Genomic DNA, 23,963 nt, shown 5'->3' with positions numbered 1-23,963 from the left:
CATAAGCACACACACATACACACACCTGCACACACACATACACACACCTGCACACACACATACACACACACATACACGTGCGCACATACCCACACAATGAAAAAAAGAGAGAGAAATAGCAAAAGGGTAAATACACACTTTTATTTTGGGAACAAAAAGGAGAGAGACATTTATTTTGACTTCAAGGATGGGCTCATAAGGAGTCCATGTATATCTCAGTCTCTTTGGTAGCCAAGTTACCAGAGCTTGCAGCGGGTAGAGGGATTCAGAAGGGAACCACTTGGACAAAGAAAATGTTTGGCAAAATCTGGAGAATTGCTGAGGGGCCCATGGACTCGAAGCCTTGGAGGACTGTGAGTGTCCTGAGGGTCTTGTGAGATCAGCTCCCTACACATTACCTAAGGAAGAAGATGGTCAAAAACGGTAAGGAGTAAAGAAAGTCTCATAGGGTCTTAGGGATGGGTTAGATACAAGGACTGGGAGATCCTAGGTAGAATAAAGAGGATGAAGGGCAGGGAGCTCAGGAGACACATGGATAACATATCACATGTAAATCATTCAATATGGCACTAGCCATGTAGGAGAAAAATTGGCTGTATAACATTATCATTTATAAGGGACAAAAGTGAGAGTTAGCAGTAGAGTTCTGTTAGTGAGCCACTAATGCATTGAAAAATTGTGGACCATGCCTGCTGAAAGAGCAAAAGGTTTTTAAAGAAGTGTTACCAGTTTGAGACCAACTCCCTGGACTGAGGTCTCTAAGTAGTATGGTTATATGCCCAGCCTGTTATTGGTTCCTTTTAAAACAGTCTATTTCTGAAGCATGAGGAAGAAAGAAAAACAGAAAACGGAAACAGGCTTATGTTATAGACAGACTTGGAAGAGTAGTATCTTCTTCTCTTGGAGATGGGGTGAGGAGCTAGTTTCTGGATATGGTTAAACAACCTGTACACACCTAAAGGTGGTTCCAAAGCAACAAACGAGAAATGATAAAAATGGGGATCCATAGTAGTGGACTTGCGAGTATGGAACAGTGTAGCAGGAGACAAACATTGTTTTAGCATCAGTGATAGGGTCCTTAACTGATGTGAAGCAAGTATAGAGAGAAATGATAGGTGTTCACCTGGGCGTAGCTTCGGAAGAAGAGTTGATAGGGGCTGAGCTCCTGGTTGGGCAGAGTCAACTCTCCAGCGTGCTCTGTTATCCTCTTTCTATATGCCTAGATATGGGTATGGGATAACATTGCTTTTAGGCTTCAAATCTGTAGGCATTTAGAAGTCTCATATCAGCTACATAGCATGATACCCTGACAATTTCCTAAGCCTTCTTATCCAACTCTGCACTGATGTTCTGATCTGAGCCAAGAAGAAAGAGTACTCACCAGAAGACCTACAGATGTCTTAGAAGGTGGGGGATCTACAGAGTAGGAAGGGGGTCCCAAGTTGCCATCTGTTCAATGGGAATGTGAAGGGCAGAAAGCTATGCAACCACATTTCCATGAGGGATAGTGGAAGAAACGTGGAAGGTCAGGGACCTCAGCACACCTGAAATGCAATGGCTACGCCTCCTATGTCTGCAGCATTTTCCAGGAGTGTGTGAGAACCATTGAAAGAGGACATGCTGGCTAAGGGGAAGGCAGCATAGCGATGCTCCAGGCATAGAAGTGCTTCTTGTAGTGCACGTGTGTCGCAGGCTGGGCAGCCCCCAGGCAGTACTGTTAAAGATGGAACAAGAGAATGAATTGGTGAAGGTCGGTGGAATATGAGGGATATCATAGACTGACCAGGAACATGGAACATTTTGCAGACTATTCATCCAGTAGCACTTGAATAGCCTTCCCCTTCCCTCCAGGTATCCTTTGTTGTCCTCCCTGGTGATCCCTTTGTCCTACCTTCCAACGACTCATTACTCACAGAATTGGAAGAAGATATGCAACAGTTTATGGGCCATGATGCTGCCAACAGCGCCAAAGTTCACGGCTCTAAAAAAGATGAAATCTGGTTTTACTTGCAAAATCCTTTAAAAATATTTACTCCGATTTTCCAAGCCCAAGTCTCATCCATCCTAATACCTGTTGATTCCTCTTGAGATCTCCCACCAAAAGACTCACCTTCAGAGAATGGTCCATACCTGGGGTAGCCAGGGTGGAAGAATGGAGGTTGGAGAAGGCCAGCAGGGAAGACCACCACATGGTCAGGTACTGAATAGTAGGCACTGACGCTCCAGGGAGATTTCTGCCATCTGTGTGAAGAGAAAACATAAACACAGCACTATCATTTACTGTCTATGCAAGGCACATGCAATCTTTCCTAACCATCACTATGGATCTGTTTCTGTTATCACTGTTCTTAGCCCATCTCTGGCATGAAGTATCTGTTCTCATACCTGTGGTAGGGAAAAGGCTGCAGGAAACTCCGAACCTTTCTGCCCTGGAGGGATCGTACACAGCTTAGGAAAGATTGAAGGAAACTGGGACCAAGTTGTATCTGGGGGAAAAGGCAGCAGGTCATTTGATGCACAGATATGTATACAGATAGCTGGTACTGGGCACATTTACACCTGACCAGGTAATCCCTGATATATACATACCCTATAATATCACTCATGTTGGTATAAAGTTCATATGTATCATCATGTAGAGAAACATAGACATGCCACAGATTGCATGTGTTTATGTTTGTGTATGTATTCATGAAGCCCCTAGGCAGTTTCAATATTTTGCCTGTAAGACTCATCCAGCACTGGGGTAAAGAAGAGGTGGGCTCAAAATTGCCCACAGAAAACGGATTGCTTTGCAAACTCAGTTGGATCAGGGGAATAAGAAACCGAGGGCATAAGTGATACTGAGAAGGACAAAGACTTACATCACTATATTCTTGTTTGGCCATCTCAGTCTTCAGGGCCCGTTTTGGAGCCCCCATCTCCACCTGCAGTTGGGTGAGCTAGAAAGAGACACAGAAATGTGTAAGCTGCCAGCATTCCCTTATAAATCCCTGTGAGCCATTGACACTGTGACTCAGATATGTGATCTGTACTCCATTTTCTCTCCTCCATCCCCATTTCTTCATCCAGTGATCAACTATCTCTCAAATGGCTTCAGACTGAATTGTAATCATCCTGGCATTACCTTGTTCAAGGCCTCTTTCCGAGTCTCCTCACTTATCCAGGAAAGCTTCTTGAGGCGTACGATGACAGCATCCTTTATCTCAGCAAATAATTCCATGGCCTATGGGATGTGTGCAGAAAATGGAAAAGAGTGTAAGGATTAGTCTGATCCCTGGTCCTTCTCTAGTTTGTAAAGAGACCTTTGCCCTACTGGGCTCCAAGAACTGCTAGAGAAAATCAAAGTGCTCACAAGAGGGTTTGTTCCCCAGATTACCACAAATATCCAAGGTATAAAGATTTATGGGGTTACTAGGACATTCTCAAGCTCAGAATAGGTAATTCGTTAGTTGCCCCAAGAACAGGACACAACAGTGCTTTTGCCATTTTAATATCTGAGATTGTTGGGTACTTTCATTTAGGTCCAGCAACTCTCCCAGAAAGCAGAGAGCATGGGGAACTCCTGTTTCTATCTCTGTTTTTAGGACTTTTGTCTTCATACCCTCCCACTTAAATCAAGTCATATTTCTTCTCTTCTAATTTCCTTAGCGTCCTAGCAAGTTGCAGTTTCCATAGTCATTCAGCCTGAATTTGCACTTTCTTAACTTGCAATTACTCACTCTCTTACGAACATTCTTTCCTGGTAAAGGAATTGGGTAATAGCATCAGAAATGACTCTGGCTTCAGACTGAGTTCAAAGTGGTCCCATGAAGTAAAATAACTCATTTAACTACTCTTTGTTCAATCCCCTCTTCCATTAAATTAGGAAAATAATTGTAATTAAAAATATTACACATAAAATGCTTATAAGTTCCCTACTCATTCAGAAGTTACTCGTTTGTTCTCTGCAATTACATCATCCTGTGCTCATGGTATACCATGTGTTGTTCAAAATTCTTAGACAAACAAGGAGATAGCCTTAAAGGTCAAGGAGTTTGATTTTTTTCTTTTTCTTTTTATGGTTGAAGAAACACAATACCAGGAAAGTCCAGTGAGGTGTTTAAATTAATTCATGTTGGGAATACCTTGTGTCCTGTGGCTAAATTACACTTGCCTAAGGGACTGAGCAGGCTCCTAGGTTCTGTCTTAGTTGACTTTCTTTTCTACCTGATTCATGCTTTGCACAACACAAAGAAGGACACACTTCATAGAGCTAGGGCAAAGCGTGCTGGTTGGAAAGGGTAGGGTGTTGCAGGCTGGGGTAAGCTCTCACATACAGCACTTCGAATGCTTGGTCCAAAGGCTTCACGAACAAACAGAGCTGCCAGAGTAGGCTGAAAGAAGGATCCCGTCTGTTCCACACACTTCATCCACCGAGGGTAGGCTGGCTGCAAGAACATACTGGAGTGAGTGAGATCTGTCCAGGTTTCTGTTTTTATCACATTCCAGTGCCAGTCATCCAAAAGGATGTTTTCTTTGATGAATTTTTTAACATTTTTTATTTCCCAGGAATGGAGAAATAACCCGGGCATTAAAGTGCCTGCCGCACAAATACAAGAACCTGAATTCAGGACCCCAGAACCAACATAAAAAGTCAGGTTTGGAGGTTCTTCCCTTTGGTAGGGTGGAGAAGCTGTTTGGCTGCTAACCAGCCTATCTGAACTAATGAGTTTTAGGTTTAGCGAGAGAACTGCCTCAAAAACTAAAGGTAGAGAGTGACAAAAAGAAATATACCTGGTGAGGTCTCCAAATGCACACACAAGTGCATATATGAAATATACATGCATACACTGCACATGTAGACAACAACACGGACAAACACACACACACCCAGAAACTTTCCTTTATCATTTTCTCAATATACACTATTGCTCAGCAGAAAAAGGCTTCCCTTCTCCCTCAGCTCCCAGGCTTGGTGCCTATTGGTACAAAAGGAAGGCCCTTAGAAGGCATCCCTCTGAGAAATGTAAGCCTCCTGGGAAGGGGCGGAAGAGTATCCAATCCTGAGATTGTGTCCAACATACCAACCAAATGGCCCAGGAGTTCCACCATACTCTCCTTCCTAAAAGACCTTTATTTCTTATTGTAAACCAATGGGAGGAACTCTTTTCTTCTACAGCATCCATGCCCAGTCACAAAGGGTGTGTATTGTATGGTAGAGCCCTATAGATCAGTAAAGGTGATGCAATTTTTCCTGTTATAAGAGGTAAAAGCAAACTACTAAGGAACCAGTGCACCACTCAAACTAGAATCCCACTAGACAGGGGAAAGTGGCAAGCATTACATATGTTAGAGGGAGAGTGGAGATAGAGGAGGAAGAAAACTCTGAAATATAAATGGTAGAAGAAATACATCAAATTCAAAATAGTGAAGCTAAATGGTTTCATTTTAGGGCAGTGAAAATGTTTGCACACGTCTCCTACAAACCAGGAATAAGAAGACTATAAAGAAATTGTAGAAATCAAGACAGCTCCAAGAATATGTAGGGATTTCTAGATAAAATTCTATAATGACTTATTAAAGGAATGTTTTTGAAGGTAGAGAAAATAATGTATAACTATTAAAGACTATTGTAGGATCACTGAGGGCCACATATGTCAAAATAATAAAAACATATTTATTTAAAGGGCTCATTAAACTGGGTTACAAGACAGACTGGGAGCTCAAAACACAGATAAGATCCTGCTATAAACACAGATTAGGGCCCTCAGCAACATAACAGAGTCCCGTACTAGAAGCCCAAGACACAGAGGTGCTGCAGCAAACTGGAATATGAACTAAGCAGAAATGAGCAGCTTCTGAAATAAGGCTGGTCCAAGCTGTTTGCTTACAGAAATGCACACATGCATTTACGTTCTCAGACTGGAAACTATTAGAATGCTTCCTCCTAAGTTTTCAGTGTAAATTACTCCAAACACCAATGAAACCTACCTGTAAACTTAATTTGTCCTTAAAGACTACCACAGTACTGCCCTTACACATAATATCCAGCATTTACACATGTGGGCTATTAACCTAAACCCATGTACTTTAGGCAGGCCAGCTGTACAAACAGAAGAGAGAAAGTATGGAGCAGAGACTGAAGGAAAGGTCATCCAGAGACTGCTCCACATGGGGGATCCATCCCATATACAGACACCAAACCCAGACACTATTGTGGATGCCAAGAAGTGCTTGCTGACAGGAGCCTGATATAGCTCTCCACTGAGAGGCTCTGCCAGAGCCTAACAAATACAGAGGCATATGCTTGTAGCCAACCACTGAACTGAGAACAGGGTCCCCAAAGGAGGAGTTAGAGAAAGGACTGAAGGAACTGAGTGGGTTTGCAACCCCATAAGCAGAAAAATATCATCCAACCAGAATCCCCCAGAGCTCCCAGAGACTAATCCACCATTGCAAAAGAACAGAGGGATGGACCTATGGCTCCAGCTGCATATGTAGCAGAGGATGGCTTTGTTGGGCATCAATGGGAGGAAAGGGTCCTGTGAAGGCTGGATGCTCCATTTGTAGGAGGATGTCAGGGTGAGGAAGAGGGAGGGAGTGGTTGGGTGGGTGAGGGAACACCCTCATAGAAGCAGAAGGAAGTGGGATAGGATAGCTGCTCCCTGGAGGGGAAACCGGGAAAGGAGATAACATTTAAAATGTAAATAAAAAATATCGAATAAGAGAAAAGATGTAAAAAAAAATAAAAATAATAAAAGAGAAAAATGTCTATTCTACCTTCCTCACAGATTTGAAGATCAGATGATGTAATTCCTTTGAAGCACTCTATTTATTCTAAATTCAACTAGAATTCGATTAGCATTACTCAGTAAATTCTATCGCCACGCTGATGGCATTATCTTAACATCAGGAAAGCCTCTGGAAACATCGAAAATCACATCCTGGTAAATGAGATAAAGAAATTGATGTGGAATGATGGTGCACTATGAGTGGACTCTAGTCTGGGTCAACCATAACTAAACGTCTCAAGAATGACTCACAGTTAATTTGACCTTTCTTCACTGTCTACTGATAATCATAACTGATATGTTTCTTGCATTCTTTTTCTTCATTTGATATTTTGCCTGTGTCCGAACACCGCCCAGTGCACAAAGTCTATTATCTTTTTTTTTTTTTAACTGAACTATAACTACTCAAAGCAGGGATACTTGTGTATCTTGTGCACTGGTACATAATGGGTGTCATAAAAACATTTTTTTATAGTTGTTACTCAACAAATATTGTCACATACTCCACATGCAGTGAGTGATGGCACACACCTGTAATCCTAGCAGTTGAAAGGCAGAGGTAGAATAATTAGGAGTTCTAAGCCAGCATGGTGCGACTATGTCTCAAAAAAAATTGAAAAACATAAAAAATATCACATAAATGAATAGATGAATCTATAGCTAAATCCTCTAAGCCTGACCTAATGCTTTCCTATCGAGATATTAACAGTAGTTTGGATTAAGAACTTTTGGGTAAATTTGAAGATAACCCAGGATCTGAGAAGAAAGGTCACTGAAATGACTTGTTTAAACAAAATTTTAAATTGCCTAAATAAATTGTGTTGTTGGGCTGAATATGAATAGTTCTCATCACACAGAGACAAATGTGAAATCTTGCTTCCATTGTCCCAAATCCAGACTCATACGTTTCATAATAGAAAGAGGCATTTCCATTGACCATGTTCTCAAAGTTAACCAACAAAAGGGTCAGATTTGACACTTCTTGATTTTTCAAAGTCAGAATGTACATTAGAATTCCTCAGAGAAATTAGAAGGCTAAAATTAATAAACACTGTCTGGAACTAAAAATCAAGTCCAGAGTCTGGTATTGCCACTGACTCCTTGCTACCTCTTAAACTACAAGTCAGGAATTTCCATAGTTTATGCTGTTGGAACATGTTCGTTTAAAATATAAGTCAGACAAATTCTATAAATTTTCTATTTCCTAAAAAGAAAGTGTGTATCCTTACAATGACCTGCCAGAGCCTCTTTTCTCTGATTTTTTACTTCAGGGCTATCCAATTTGCTGATTCAGTTCTCAACTACCCAAGGTATACATCAGCAGTAACATTGGGCCTTACAGGCAGAGCCCCATATGTTTTCTAAGCCAGAGTCATAAGGACAACCCCACACACTATGCTAATTTTTTACCAATTCTTCTCCATGCATTGTTCCTGTGAGATAAGCCCAGGCAATGCCTCTCTTTCTCTAACTATCGCCTTAGATTTATGTGTTTCTAAGAGTTCCCACTGATATTCGACCCTCTCTGATCACCCTGTTTTAGGAGCCATCAAGGGTATCTATTGTCTAAATTGTGTTCTTTAGTAGCACGGCTTTGTCTTTTACGTCCTAAGACGGTCAAGTGTTAACAACATAAACTATACGGAACATAAAGGCAAATATAATGAACTACCTTGTCCTTTCTAAAAGAGTTTGCTAACCCAGTGCTGTAGCACTCACATATTTCTCAATCTGGCCTGGTGTGTTAAGATATAGATTCATGAGGCTATAGAGATGGCTCAGTAGTTAAGAGTACTGCTGCCTCTCTTCCACAGTGCCTCCGTTCAAATCCTAGCACCCACATGGCAGTTCATAATTGTAACTCCACTCCCAGGGGATCTGACATCCTCACATAGACATACCATACATGCAGGCAAAATGCCAATGGACATGAAGTAAAATTAAATAAATCATTTAAAAATATATAGGTTCATGAGCCAAACAGATTTATTTTGGATTCTGATTCTTCACTTAAGAACAATGAGATCCTAGGGGAGGTTGTCATTCTTTTTTTTTTTTTTTTCTTTTTTCTTTTTTTCAGAGCTGGGGACCGAACCCAGGGCCTTGCGCTTGCTAGGCAAGTGCTCTACCACTGAGCTAATCCCCAACCCCGGTTGTCATTCTTCTACCTGTTTCTGAGTCTGAGGAATGGGAGCTAAAACCTTAGAGCAATATCATCTTGAGTGAGCGGTGTACATGGATGACTGACTGACGTTAAGACATTGTTAATGAATTAACATTATTGCTCAGTGTCACGTTTTGTTAGTTCAGAAAGGTGAAGCAGTTTCTCCAAGGTCATACTTTATTTTCATCTTTCTATACTCTCCTGGAAAGAATAGTGTTTACTGGCTTTGTAAGCCTTTCACATTCTTTAAGCATGAGTCTCCATGTTGATGTGTTTATACCTTCCAAGGCATGACCTCATGCTACAGTGCTGGCATTTACAGGAAGCTATTTTTTATTTTGCCAGGAAGTTTGCCGTTAGGGTTATGCTCTGCTGCCTGTGATCAAAAGATAGGCTGCATAGTAGCATCTTGTGAATCTACCCCACATTGAGCAGCCATCCTAATCGAGAATGATCTAAGATACAATAGAAAAACCACACTGACCTTGAAACCAGACAGCCAGAGAAGACCCCTGCTCTAACTTCTTACTATAGCCAGGTTCCTAAAGACACACATTGGTTGACCCATCTCTACAATAAACATACAGTGAATTTCATGTGGTGGTGCACACTTTATTCTCAGCACTTGGGAGACAGAGGCAGGCCGACCTCTGTAAGTTCTGAGCCAGCATCATCTACACAGTGACCTCCAGTACAGCCACAGCTACATAGTGAGACTCTGTCTCTAAAAAAACCCAAAGGATAAATAAATAAAAACGTATAATTATATTATGCTACATCAAACAAATTTGAGAATCAGATCAATAAAGGAAATTATCTAGGCCTTTGTAGACCATAAGTAATCAATGACTACATTATAGCCTCAGCAAAACATTTTTTTTTTTTTTACAAATTTGAGAAGTGAGGAATTAGTTAGTGCACATGTAGAGTTCAGAAGACCCCCCTCAGGTGCCAGGCCTCATATTCAGCTTTGCTTGAGACTGGGATTTTTTGTTTTGCCATTGTATATATCAGGCTACTGGGGTCGTGAGTGTCCAGGGGATGTCCTGTGTCCATTCTGTATGGCAGTAGAACCACTGGGAAAGACAACACTACTGCAGTTTGCTTCAAACTAGGAACTCAAACTCAAGTGCTCTCCTCTGATTGGCAAACACTTTAGTTATTAAGCCATCTCCCCAGAATTGGGAAAGTACAGAAATTATCCATAAATTAACAAGGCTAAAAGTTATTTTCTTTCAAGACAGACCATAAAGGAAGGCCTTCACTGAGGTAAGGATGTTTCCACTTGGATTTGGAAGGGTCTGATGTAGGATATCAAGGAATTCTGACTGAAGACCTCTGTCAGATAATGCATCTGACTAATTGCTTCTACACTCTTCTTATAGTCCCTTCTCCTCAGATATGTGAAGATCTGACCAACCATGTCCATTTGTAACTGAACAATCTCATAGGCTCAGGGATGAACTTGATGATGCACATTTACATATTGCCAAATATTGTTCCTCATAATAAATCTTAAGCTTTAGGGCCAGGTCCTACCATAGAGGTCAAACCATAGAGTTCAGGAAAATAGAACATTGCTTAAGAGTAATGGTAAAGACTACCTAAAGACTATACATGGACTGACCCTGGACTCTGACCTCATAGGTAGCAATGAATATCCTAGTAAGAGCACCAGTGAAAGGGGAAGCCCTGGGTCCTGCTGAGACTGAACCCCCAGTGAACTAGACTGTCGGGGGGAGGGTGGCAATGGGGGGAGGGGAACACCCATAAGGAAGGGGAGGGGGGGGGATGTTTGCCCGGAAACCGGAAAGGAATAACACTCGAAATGTATATAAGAAATATTCAAGTTAATAAAAAAAAAAAAAAGAGTAATGGTAAAGGAAGGGTTCTTTCTTAATTTTACTTTTACTTTTAGTCAAAGGCCACAGAAGTAACCAGTTAGTATCTTGATTCTAAAGCTATACTCTGACTCCCCATTTTGCCTACTTCCATGGTGTAGGACCTCTTCTCCTATGTCCTTTTCCCTCAATAATTACCCCAATATAGAAAATACATCGTCTTCTCTCCTCACCAGGGGTGGTCGTTCTTTCAGTTTCCGTAGTTTCTGAGTCAGTTCTCTGCGTGCCTCCTGGAATTTAGTGTCCAGTGCTGGTGAAAGGGTATCCACCAACCCAAGGATCATGTAGCTCTGTATTATCTCACTGTAAATACAAAATTCCCAACCCAAAGCTAAATCTCCTAAACATGTTCACATGAATAATCCCTTCAACAAACTACTGTGGTATACTAGTACAGAGCCCCCTCTCTATATTTAAAGAGTAACTGCCATATAAGCGAAACCATGAAGAACAAACAGTCTTTATTGGTTTGGCTTTGGGAGTGACAGAGGAATGGAGGAAAGAGGCTGTCTCCTGAACTTACTAGGAGAGGCTTGATTTATCTGTTTCCACAATGAGGAAACTTCAGCTCATCTAAAGATAGATTTTTATGTACAACAAACCTGGGCTTGTGGCTTGCCTTGGTCCTGTTGGCAACTGCCTTTCAGGACATACATATATAAAACTGCTGAAGCCACACGATTGCTACTTTGCCTCCCCTGAAAAGGATTTCTAGACAATGGTGCCACTAGGGTTCTACAGGGAAGGCCTGTGTTCATGCCCTTCAGAGTTGGGCTTTTCTGCATGTCTATTAGTGTATAGTGTATAGTGTATAGTGTATGATCTCTGTTAAGGATAATGGTATATTCCTGATATGTACCTCATCTGTCTTACCCCTATATCCTTCATTTAATGTGTCACATGGTCATAACATCCCAAAGCCTTACATAATCCTTGATTTTTATGTTTCCTTTTGTGCCACCTACTCTATCTTTCTGTGTTTCTCCAGCTCACAGGTGCCTCTCATTCATGGTGTCTCTGATACTTCACTCTCCTCCCATGCCCAATATCTGTCCAACTCCACCTGGGCAAACCTGTGATTCAGCAGCCCTTCTTCTACCAGCTGTGACATGTTTCTCAAGTAGTCTAGGTCATGGACTTGGAGGGTCTGGGAGGGACTCAAAGACATCGGTGTGAATATTGCTTGTAAACAGGATAACCAGTCGATGGCTGGGGCTATTTCCTTAGAGAAAAGACACAAAGCTAAAGAGGGAGACAACAAAAGGATCTGGAAGAAGAGGGAATGGGGAGTGTTAGAGGAAGGCTTGGAGAAGACTAGAGTTAAGGACAAAACGAAATGAAAGGAAGGGGACAACAAGAAGATTCAATGGTGACAGGCATGATCACCTGACTTCAATCTCCCAGCCTACATGATAGAAGGAAAGTCCAACTCCCAAACATTGTTCTCTGGTTTTTATCTTCATGCCTAGACAGGTTTTTGCTCAACGTCCCATAGAAAGAATAAATGTATAAGTAAATAAGAAAGTAAATAAATAAACAAATAAATAATTACAATTTTTAAGTGAAGGAATTAATGGTAATAGAAAAAAGAAGATAAAAAAGAGAAAGTTTGAGAGGCCATCAAGCAGAGTCCTCAGGCCTTCAGTTCTAGGCACCTGAAGGGCATCAATAGTAACCACGTGAAAGAGCTTGTCTTGTGCCTGCTGCTGTTGTTGTGGCCTCAGAAACTGGAACAGCCGTGAGGTAAAGACGATGGACCAGGAGGCATGTTGTTGTGCTTCCTGTGGGTTACTCCCAAGTAAAGTTCCCAACCGGTTCAGGTATGTCACATATTCCCGCAGGATCTAGAGGAGGGGAATCTTAGTCACAAAAGCTAGAAGCCTTTCATTTGGGGGCAAGGTGACAAGGTGCATGCTGGTGTGGCATCTTACCTGAGCATAGACTTTCTGTTCCTGGTCTTGCTGGAGAAGAATGTCAAACTCCGGCTGGTCTATCTGGACACAAGAGAGACTGGAGAGAAGTGGGCACGTAGGGGTAGAGTGGGTAGGCATGGGAAGGTAGAAGAGGTACCATGGAAGATGGAAAGATGGGAATAAAGAAATGAGAGAGATACGGGATACCATACAAAAAAAAAGACAGGAACTGGTAAAAGTCTATACATGCAAATGTTGAGCTTTTCAGCAACAGAGGAACACAGATTTGTTTAGAGGGAGCTATTTTTCTTTTTTTTTTTTGTGCGAGTATAGCTCTAGAGTCAACGATGTGAGATACCCATGTCAGATATACTAGTTAAAACATACTCAAACTCAATAACAAAATGTATTTTTAATACATACTTTTAAAACAACAATTAATGCAGAAGAGTCCATTAAAATAAAAACTTCAAAACTTTGCTTGTCATGATTTTATTTTTTACAATAAATTCTACAATGCTCCATGCTTGTAGTATGGTTTTACAGGCCTATCACAGAAGAGGTCTTACATTCAATCCCTACCACCAAATTTCTCAATGTATTTTATTCTATTTTAAAAATTGTAATTGGTTTTTAGAGTCCCACAATAGTTTTGCTTCATTTTGGGAAAGCAGTATATTTTTAGACTTACAAATAAATGTAAATTTGATAGTTCACTCATCATAGACTCTGAATTAATGTATATTTTTAAAATTATTCATATTTAAATAGTTTATATTGATTCTGTGTATAGAGGATCTGTTAAACTTTGGACCCCAAGCAAGTGCTCATGGTCCAAATTACATTTCATTTTTTGTCTTCGAGCTATGCTTTTCTCTTTTGATTTCAATATCCCACTCCCATTCCAATATCCCAATCCCACTGGCTTATATACTTTTCTTACATCTTGAAAAAAGTCTTTGAATTACACTGGGCTCCAATAATAATCTCTGCCCATTCTTACACAATTCTTTGTGTATGTGTGACTAGCTGCAGGTTTTCAATGGTGTCTTTCTGTTCTCTGTCTGTGAGGGAGTCTCTGAAATCCCTACTTCCGTTCTCCTATAGTTCCTCCATTTTTCTTTGTGATGCTACCCATGGTGGTCTCTCTTCCTTTTCTGTGATTTCCTGTACTCTTCTGTTCCTCCTGCCTAGCTTCTCCTGGGCTCCTCTGTATCCCACTTTCTGTAGCTAAGCTTATGTTAATAGCCTGGGCAGACTGGAGCTAACTAAGTGACTCAGTGTTTCCTCCATCTCTTTTATTTACTTTCAACCAAAGAAACCTTGGAAAGCCTCTGGGACCATCGACAATGTGTTTGAACTGACCACATTCTCATGCTCAGCTCTTATTTTCCATTTTTCTATCATGCATCAAATTCAAATATATTAACTTAGAATCCTCAACTGCTTCAAGTGGCCTCCACAGCTGCTTCCACTTTAGCTCTACATAGACCTATGGTAATATCTGAAAGGCTTCAGGAGCGCTTCTTTTTCTATATGTTAATATTTATCAATTTATCAATTCTTCTTGACTTTCCGGGTCAAAAATCACCAGGCTCAAGCTCATATTTTCCTTCTCACTTTTCTTCCTACTCAAAGTTCAGGCCAGCTTCTTGCTGACCATGTGCAGAAGGCACAGCATTCTAAGACTCCTTAGCTCAGAATTTCCCTGTAACCCCTTTATGGTGTCTTAGTTTAATTTTGTCACCTGTATAATTAGCCATGTCCCACGACTCCATTGATGTCTTCCTATCTAAATTTGTCCTTAACCACTTCAGATTTTAGTTAATCCTAACAAACCATAAAAGGTAAACTTATGAATGCACATGGTAAAACCTAATCTTAGAATACCACATATTGATGGCCATGTCTTCTTGATTAATTCCTCTGCACAAAGCTGTGGAATTCAGAGACAAATATAGAACACTCCAGTGTTTGTCACAGGAGAAATTGCTCCACTATTTATTTATTTATAAACTCAATGAACACCAAGTAGTGGGCCCTTGTTGCTGAGAAGAACTCTAATCTACTGAGGGCACAGGCTTTCAGATTACTAAATGCTGAGAGAATTTAATGGATGACAGAGACTTCATGCAAATTGTATCTCACATGTCAGGGAAGACTTACTGAAGAGACGTCAAGTACAAACAGATAGGATTCTTCTAGGATTGTTAAGGCAAGAAAGCAGGATATTCAAAGAGAAGAGGAATATTTTTGACATTACATGTGAGTCAGCAGAACACAGAGTATAAGGGAGAGACGGAATGCAACAAGAGATAAGGATAGAGGTCAGATCACAAACTTAAAATTCTTTGGAAGGAATAGGGGCCATATCTTGATGACTGAGTGATCCATTAAAGTGACAGGCTTTTAGCTATCAAGTTTGGAAAGGTGCCTTAGGGTAAATGAAGAATAAATAAGAGAAGGAGAACCCTGGAGACAGGATACCTAATGAAGAGGTTCAGAAGAAATCTGTATTTGTAGTAAAGAAAGCTGAAAACTTTTACTTCACCCTTCAAAGAGCTGGGCTCTGCTACAGTTTTTCCCCCTACCTATTAGCCCTAATCATTGTAGTACTAATTTTCTCTTAAAGAGGGCTGCTCCCTATGTTGTATATATATATATATATATATATATCATATTTTCCAGTTTGAAATATCTTTTTGTAAGTAATGATAGCCTAGAGTTAGAAACTCAGGTGCATCTGTGATTTTGCCAGTTTATCCCTCACCTGGATGATTGGCGTGTGTGGAGGGGCTGGATGAGGATGAAGATAGGCTCGGAAGAATGGGAAGTGGCCATACTGACTCATCAGAAGCCTCAGATTTTGATTGAAGTCAAAGGAAGTCCAATTGCCAGAAATATTCCAGCCTCCAAGCTTCAAAGAAGAAAGACAAACCTGAACCTAGGGACCCATGAGATTGATCCTCAGATGAATTTATGTTTCCCTTCTCACATCCACAAGATCCTTCTTTCTGAGCCTTTGGTATTTCTAAGGCTCTTCCTTCTTTCTCTAAGTCTTGATTCTTCCGAGTAGTTTCATTTCTATCTCCCTCAGAGAACTTGGAATCTCTAAGAAAGAGCCCTATATTCTATAAAATCATGACAGCTCTCAAGCATGCATTGTTCATATGAATTATTTAGAAAGTTGACACCCCAATTTTTCTTACCTCTTTAATAATTTGTACAAGTGGACCAGTCCCTGAAGCGTCAATGGCATCTGTGTCCATGCAGGAGTTATAAAATTGGAAGGCTTTCTCCTCTCCAGATCCTAGATGCCAGGACCCTGGGGCCTCTGGAAAGCAAACAGAAGAACTCAATGCATGGATACTGGTACAGAGACAAACAGAAAATGGGAACTTCATAGGGATGTTGAGAAAACGTTTTCATAGGGATATAGAAGAGGATCAAGCTCAAATAAATGGGGAGAGCTCCCATTTTTATGAGTTCAGCTTGACAACATGATAGATGAGCAAAGATATTTAGTGAGACAAAAAGATGATGAAGACAGTAAGGAAAACACAGAAAAGGAAACAAGAAAGAAAAGAGATAGAAAAAAGAAAAAGAATAAAAGAGAAACATCATGTGAATAAAGGAGAATGTCGGGCAGGAGTGGAAGACAAGAGCAAGAAGGGGGTTGTCTATACTTGTGCAGACTTCAGAACTATCAAGATCACATAAGACCCAGTTGTCTACTTGCTTAGAGACTATGCTAATATGTGTCCTCACCCAATAGTTTCCACAGTCGGCTCTTGTTCTCTTCTGCAAGTGCCTGGAAAGAGTTACTGGTCCCATTGGCTTTTTCACAAGCAAAGCTGAAAAAGTCAGTACAGGGGGCCACACTTCTGTTTCCAGAAGCCAGGTAATGGTTCACGAGCTCCATACACACAGGTGACTCACAGGTCCCTGTGAAACAAAAGCTCGGAGCTAGATAAGAAGAGTCAAGTGAACAAGGGCTCCCCCCAGGGGCTAGCAGAGGACTTCTAGTGAGGTTCATAAAAGAGACAGACCTTAGGGGAAAAAATGGTTGCTGTGGGAGTCAGAGCAAAAGCAGTCTAGATTCTCAGAGACCATGAGGATAGGGACAAGTATGTCATGGGGCAGGAGTCAAGGCATATGAGGGAGGGCTGCCTGGGTCAGGGGTGTTTCAGGATCTTCCTTACAAGGACCACAGTTCCGGAAAATGTAAATCCAAAGCATAGAAGAACCAACGAGCAGGCCACAAAGCAGGACAGCTAGCAGCACCCATCTGACTCTTGTCGACTGTCTGCTCCATTCAGTGGAAAGACTCTCTTCTGGAGATCTCTAGTCAGGGAACAAACAGGGGGAAAAGAAAAACAAGACAAAGAAGTTTGGGAGGGCAGAGAGAGCAAGATGATAAGGAGTTAGTGCTATTGTCTTTTTGTACAGAGGTAATTCTGCTTAAAAGCCAGCTTTCCTTAGATCTTTAGTCCTTGAGATAGCAATTCACTGAAAACAGGATTAAACATGATTTTCAGGACTTTAGAAAGTCCTGATGTGTGATGGCAGAGGACACTTACCTCCTGGCTCCAGGGAGGTCCCATTCTACTGCTCTTGCTCTGTCCCCTCAACTTTTCCCCTCTTTGTCCTTCTCCTCCTGAAGTGACTGGAGGAGAGAGGAGGAGAGAGAAGCTGGTTCAGAAAGGAATGCTATATTAAAGATAGATTCGTCGAGCCACTCTGACCCTCTCCAATATTTTCATCTCAAGGAAACCACTTGAACCACTTCCTGGATGTTCCAATTTCCCCACCTTCCCTCATCAACTCCTTTCCTTTCCCTTCTATTCTGGAGGCTTCATGTTCCCTTCTCTCTGGTGCTTGTTGGGGAGACAGGATATTTGCAGCAGTCACCCTAGCCCTCTACTAGGCTCTGGCTTCAGAAGTGGATGGTTCTCAAGGACACTTGCCATCTGTCTCTGCTTCTCTCTGGCTCCCAGAATCCTCCCTGGTTCTGCTCCAGATGCTGTATCTAAAGCATTGAGAAAATGACCTTCCTTTTGCCCCTACTCCCTGTGGCCCTGGAAAAGGGGCAGCTCTTCCACTCTCTCTGTCCCCAAATGAGTACAGTTGGCCTCTGGGTGGAACCTGCTTATCAGTGATGGAACACTCAGGCCTCACCTCTTCCTCTATCTCAGTTTCTCAGGGGGAAGAGGGAGGAGCTTTCACTCAATAAGCAATCTTGCCCTTGGTCTGCTTCTTGGGTTTGGCTCTGTAACTTTGTTCATGTTTCTTTATTTCTTACATATTCTTTCCTCCTCTCCTTTCTTTTCTGATTGAAATCTCTCAGATTCTTTGGTTCCTGAGTCAAATGCCACTTGCCAGGGAGACCTTATAGTCACATTAAACACAGTTCCCAAGCATGCTTCATTGCTTTTCCTTGTGAGCCAGGGCCCTGTTGGTTGTAGTCAGAGCCACACATTAAAAAGATCACCAAACTAGCAAACCCTAATCTGCTAATTATTAGCTTTGTAACAATAAACAAGCCACTTATATTCTCAGAAAGGTAAGCAAGTTTTATCATCTGGAAAATGAAGGTAATAGTTTCCCATGCCTGCCTCACAGGGTCTCATATCTGCTGGGAAAGAATGAAGCCTATGTGACTCTTTCTTTACTCTGCTCTATATTATGATGGAAATGTGGATCTTCATCTTCTCAGTTGAGAACACTTTGTGATAGGTATAGTATGCTTCATAATTGTTAGTAGGAATGGATGGAATTTTAAGCCCAAATCCTGCTTTGCACATAACACTGAGCTCCCATTAGCTGTCACAGCAAAGCACATACATTTCTGTTCTCTGTATCCTCATCAAAGGCAACATTGGATGTATTAAGATGGCCAAGCTAATGACATTATCAGCAGTTTGGTTGCACTGGAAGGGGCGTGGAGGTAGCAGGATGGTTGTGAAATTTGAAAGCAAGACAAAGCTAGATTATCACTTGGGACAAGTGTCATGAAGGAAGTCATGAAGGACAGTCTAAACTTCATATAATAGAAAGAAAGATATTAGGAACAAGGAGACCCTTAAGGAAATGTGTGGCAAAATAAAATAATATTTGAGAAAAAACTATGTGATGCTGTGATTTTGATGGATGGAAGAAGAAGAGGAAGAAAGAGGAAGAGGAGGAAGAGGAGGAGGAGGAAGAGGAAGAGGAAGAGGAGGAGGAGGAGGAGGAGGAAGAGGAGGAAGAGGAGGAGGAGGAGGAGGACGACGACGACGAAGACGAGGACGACAAGGACGACGACGACGACGACGACAACAACAACAACCAGAAGCTAGTAGCTACCCTGGCACTGTTCTATGATCAAGTAAGATCTGGCTCAAGCTGATGGCAAATAAAAGGAACATGTAAAAAAGACTGCAGTAGAAAATAGTCATGGAATCTTATTTTAAGGCAAGGAAAGTGTAAAGGAGTCATAGACAGGCTTTGTTTTTGTCTTGGATGGGCAGGGGACATCCAATGGTGAGGCCAGAAATAGAAGTGGAATTTTGGTTTGAAGTAGATGTGGATGAGGATCAGATTAAGGGAAAATTGATACTTCATGGTATCACAAGACCAGAGCCTGGGATCCAGCAAAATAGCCCATTAGGTGCCATCTTGTGTGCAAGCCTGAAAACCTGAATTTAGTTCCCAGAATCCATGGCAGGTTGCCCTCTGGGGGCCAGATGAATAGTTCAGTGGTTAAGAGAACATACTTGAAGAGGATCTGACTTCAGTTCTAAGCACCCCTATTGGGTGACTTACAGCTCCCTATAACACTGGCACCAAGGGATCTGACACTCCCTTGTAGCTTTCATGGACACCAGCACTCACATGTAGGAGTACATTCATGTGTACACACACACACACACACACACACACACACACACACACACACACACACACACACACACAGACTTGTGCACATAGATTAAAGAGTCTGTTCTGCTCTGGCATATACCAAGGCATGTCCTTTCTCAAGATGTCTAAGGCTCTCTATCCATGAGAACTCTTACTTTCACTGTATTCACTTTCTCCCTCATTTGGTGCCAGCCAACACCCCCCTCCTTTTTTTATCTTTATTAACTTGAGTATTTCTTATTTACATTTCGATTGCTATTCCCTTTCCCGGTTTCCGGGCCAACATCCCCCTAACCCCTCCCCCTCCCCTACTATGTGGGTGTTCCCCTTCCCATCCTCCCCCCATTACTGCCCTCCCTCCAACAATCCCATTCACTGGGGGTTCAGTCTTGGCAGGACCAAGGGCTTCCCCTTCCACTAGTGCTCTTACTAGGCTATTCATTGCTACCTATGAGGTTGGAACCCAGGGTCAGTCCATGTATAGTCTTTGAGTAGTGGCTTAGTCCCTGGAAGCTCTGGTTGCTTGGCATTGTTGTTCATATGGGGTCTCGAGCCCCTTCAAGCTCTTCCAGTCCTTTCTCTGATTCCTTCAATGGGGGTCCCGTTCTCAGTTCAGTGGTTTGCTGCTGGCATTCGCTTATGTATTTGCTGTATTCTGGCTCTGTTTCTCAGGAGAGATCTACATCCGGTTCCTGTCAGCCTGCACTTCTTTGTTTCATCCATCTTATTTAATTGGGTGGCTGTATATGTATGCAGCCAACCCCTTTAGTTGGCAATTCTCTAGGAAAATGATTATAAGGACAGTTCAGAGTACATGAATATAAGCTAGTTTCCAGTGCCCTTGGTGCCATCATGGTCCTGATCCATGAGAGTAACTTGAGGAAGCAGTATGCTGTGTGACATTAGCCCTGTGGACAGCCTCCACAGCCTGAGCTTAGGTTCTCTCCTTGTTGGTGAAACTGAGCCAGTAATCTTGATGGTATGGTAACTGTGACATTAGAAACTGGGTTCAGCCCTCATTACCAATATGCTCAGGATGGTAAAGAAACCACTATTCCTGGAGCTACCTCAGGAGTGAGGCCTCCTTATCTGCCCTGACCTGCTTTGGGTGACTCATCACCATCACAGCCATGCCCAACACACTCAAAGTGCTGGGCAGTGAGGAGAGAGAACCAAGCACACACCTCATGCAGAAGTCTTCTTTCTCTTCCCAGACAGTGCTGCCCAAATGCTTTAATTCCTCTCTACCATTGATTCTAATATCAAGATCTTTTCCCTGGAGACATATTAACAGTAGTAGTACTTATGATAAAAATGCTACCAACCATCTACAAAGTACATGCTATGGATGAACAGTGTGCTGAATAATTCATCCATACATATAGCTCTACCAATGTTCACAGCAGGTCTATGGGAAGAGATAAGAGCTATTAATAACTTGATTTTTTTCAGATGAAGGTGAAGGTATATAGAAGTATCATAAGCTTGTTCATTGTTGTAAAAGCAACAATTAGTTAGGTCTGAGAATTGAACCAAAGCCTTAACAATTGAGCTTCTTCATTCATGCTTTAGTGAATATTTTAGTCAAAATTTTGTTTTGTTTTTATGTATTAATGGGGGGTGAAGGTGGTGATCTGTTATTTTCCAAAAATATGTTTTCCATGCTCATGATATAATGTAGGACATAGGGTATGTTAGGCAAGTTTTCCAATAATAATCTATGTTCTAGCCATATCCTTCAATTTATTTTTATTTTTATTTGTATGTGTTGTATATGTGCATGTTCACATATGTACATGTATTTGAACATATGTGGAAATACGTATAGAGTCCATAAGTCAATATCATGTAATTTTTTCTCTTGCCCTTCCCTTTATTTTTTGAGACTGAATTTGAAGCTTCCCAGTTTAGCAATATTAGCTGGTGTTTGAGTTCTAGTGAGCCTCCTACTGTGCTGAGGACTGGAACTCAGGTCTTTATACTAGTGCAGAAAGTCATCTTTTGTTTTTTAATCTCAAATGTGATCCCTAGTTTTCAAATATGTCCTCCATTGAGGAATACACAGAAAGTCCTAAACCTATCCAAAAGGGACTTGAGTCTCCTTGTCTTCTTGCCAAAGTCCTCAGCACTGCTAGAGGCATCAGGACTAATTACAGCCCATTCAGAATCAGCTCTATTATAATTTTGTAAATAGCTTCTCAATTATCAATGTATTTAGATGATCCCAGAATCCCCACTGGTATGTTCGCATGAGTGCCACAGTATGTACAGAATGGTCCTTCACTTTTGAAATCCTGAGTACTGTAGACTAGAACTGAGTTTGGGTCAATAAGAAAGATACTGTTTTCAGAAGGTAAAACTGAATATTCAAGAAGATAAATTAAATATCCTAATCTCTCTGTCTCCTCTGCCTTTCTGTGTCTGTTCCTCTCTCTCTCTCTCTCTCTCTCTCTCTCTCTCTCTCTCTCTCTCTCTCTTCTCTCTGTCTTTCTCTCTCTCTCTCTGTGTATGTATGTATGTATGTATGTATGTATGTATGTATGTATGTGTGTGTGTGTGTGTGTGTGTATTTGTTTTGAGACAGGGTCTCACTTATATAGATCTGATATCATGCCTGGTTGGCAAAGTGTTGGTGAAATCATTTAACTGGTAAATTTTAAATATTTTAATTTTCACAAGCATTGTCTTTTATAAATACATTATTAGAGCAACATTACATTTAGGCATCCATATTCAGTTAAATGTGTAATTACATTTAAAATATAATGAGCCAGATTTGATAGCACATGTGTGCCTCAAATCCTAGAACTCAGATAAGAGAGAAAAATTGTGAGTTAAAGGCCAGCCTTGTCTAGTGAGTCTTTGCCGCCACCCCCACTCACCCTCACATATATATTTGTATGCTTGTGTGTATATCTGTGTGCATATGTGTATATGCATACAGGCATATGTATGTATATATATGTATATGTGTTTGTATATATATGTATGTATATTTGCATGAACATAGATATATGTATATGAATTACATATAGTACATAATATATTTATGAACATTCAATTTTATTTTCTAAAGACTATGCTTATATATATATGAGACAGACAGACAGTATAGGAGTTTATTCTTTGATATGGCAAAACATTAAAGGTAATTCTCAAAAGCTGGAAATCTGAAGTATGTATAGAGACTAATGTGAAAAGGAAGATCTTTGTTCTATTTTATATTTTAATCCATGTCACCAGTCTTTCTTTTTCAATCCAATAGCTAAGACTCTGGATACATGAAATTCTAATAATAACTTTTGTTAATTTAGCATGATCCCTCAACAAGAATTTGCATAGGACTTTGCCAAACCCTGCCTTAGTTAACCCTGACAATGATGATGATTCAAAATAACCATCCTTGTTCAATGGTATAAGACAAGTATTCATCCACATGCTCAAAGCTCTGCGTATTAACTCATGCTTTTCTGAACTTTGTTGTGTTCTGTGCAGCTGGTGGTATTCTGAGAAGTTTAAATTCAGGACACCATCTCACACAGGCTTATCTCCCATGTTCTTTTCTGGGCTAAGCTTCTGAGATATGGAGCTGAGGATTAGTAGGTCATACCTTCCCATAAAGAATCACCATGGTAAAGACTTAAGACAAAGCACGTAAACAATGTTACATCTACGGTTGCATCATGACTGCTAACACAGCCAAATGTAAGGTCAATAGACCAGAAGTCTATTATAGAAAGAGGGCAAAGTGAAAGAATATTTGCTAATTACTGAATCTGTCTCATCATACTCCTTTTATTAAAAAACCTCAAAAACTCTCTAGCATGGATAAGGGATTTGGTCATCATGTTTGACATCATAAAAATTGACTTCTATATGAAACTATCAAATCTACAAAGAAATAAAATGGCAAGAACCAGACAGGATCATCCCTTCAGAGGGAAATGTTGCAAAAACACACAGTCTGACAAATGATGAGTCTGTTTCATATTCTTTAGTACTGTAGCACATCTCAGAGTACATGGGAGAGTAGCACATCCTCACCTCTAAATCTTTAAACTATTCGACCGACTCATGGTCAAAATGCTGTTCTCACACAGAATATTTTATCTAAGACTCTCATGATTATTTTTACTTTAAAAATTTAGATAAATGTGTGAGTGATGTGTTTGTATACATGTTTGTGCATGTAAGCATTAGCATATGTAAGCCGTGGCATGTGTACAGAGGTCAGAGGAGACTCTTCATTATTTGAGACAGTTTCTCTTGTTCACTGGGCCATACGTGAAACTAGCTGGCCCACTAGCTTCTG

At 40.9% G+C, this 23,963-nt stretch overlaps 1 protein-coding gene across 1 annotated transcript; it reads right to left on the bottom strand.

The window, feature by feature from the left end:
* Nucleotides 1-121: 121 nt before the first annotated feature.
* Nucleotides 122-17,355, bottom strand: Kel (Kell metallo-endopeptidase (Kell blood group)). Its single transcript, XM_032905207.1, has 18 exons — nt 17,332-17,355; nt 16,954-17,095; nt 16,520-16,696; nt 15,961-16,085; nt 15,522-15,668; nt 12,770-12,832; nt 12,494-12,682; nt 11,912-12,060; nt 11,012-11,141; nt 4,320-4,430; nt 3,128-3,226; nt 2,865-2,942; nt 2,386-2,486; nt 2,131-2,241; nt 1,914-1,981; nt 1,545-1,714; nt 1,124-1,219; nt 122-398 (listed from the first exon to the last, which is right to left on the bottom strand). The coding sequence occupies exons 1-18, from the start codon at nt 17,353-17,355 to the stop codon at nt 237-239; spliced, it is 2,142 nt and encodes a 713-aa protein (XP_032761098.1). The 3' UTR covers nt 122-236.
* Between the last annotated feature and the right edge of the window lie 6,608 nt (nt 17,356-23,963).

The sequence above is a fragment of the Rattus rattus genome, chromosome 6 (genome assembly GCF_011064425.1).
Source record: "Rattus rattus isolate New Zealand chromosome 6, Rrattus_CSIRO_v1, whole genome shotgun sequence".
NCBI classification, from domain to species: Eukaryota; Metazoa; Chordata; class Mammalia; order Rodentia; family Muridae; genus Rattus; species Rattus rattus.
The sequence above is the reverse complement of the archived record's forward strand: the minus strand, read 5'-3'. Positions and strand labels throughout refer to the sequence as shown.

What these genes read in the sequence shown, in the direction of transcription:
- Kel (XM_032905207.1), bottom strand. Translation starts at nt 17,355, where the DNA reads ATGGGACCTCCCTGGAGCCAGGAG. An exon ending in CCAAACAAGAATATAGTGAT is followed by an intron (nt 2,487 to 2,864) that starts GTAAGTCTTTGT and finishes CTTTTCCCCCAG; the next exon opens with ATACAACTTGGTCCCAGTTT. An exon ending in CAGCCTTTTCCCTACCACAG is followed by an intron (nt 2,242 to 2,385) that starts GTATGAGAACAG and finishes CTCTTCACACAG; the next exon opens with ATGGCAGAAATCTCCCTGGA.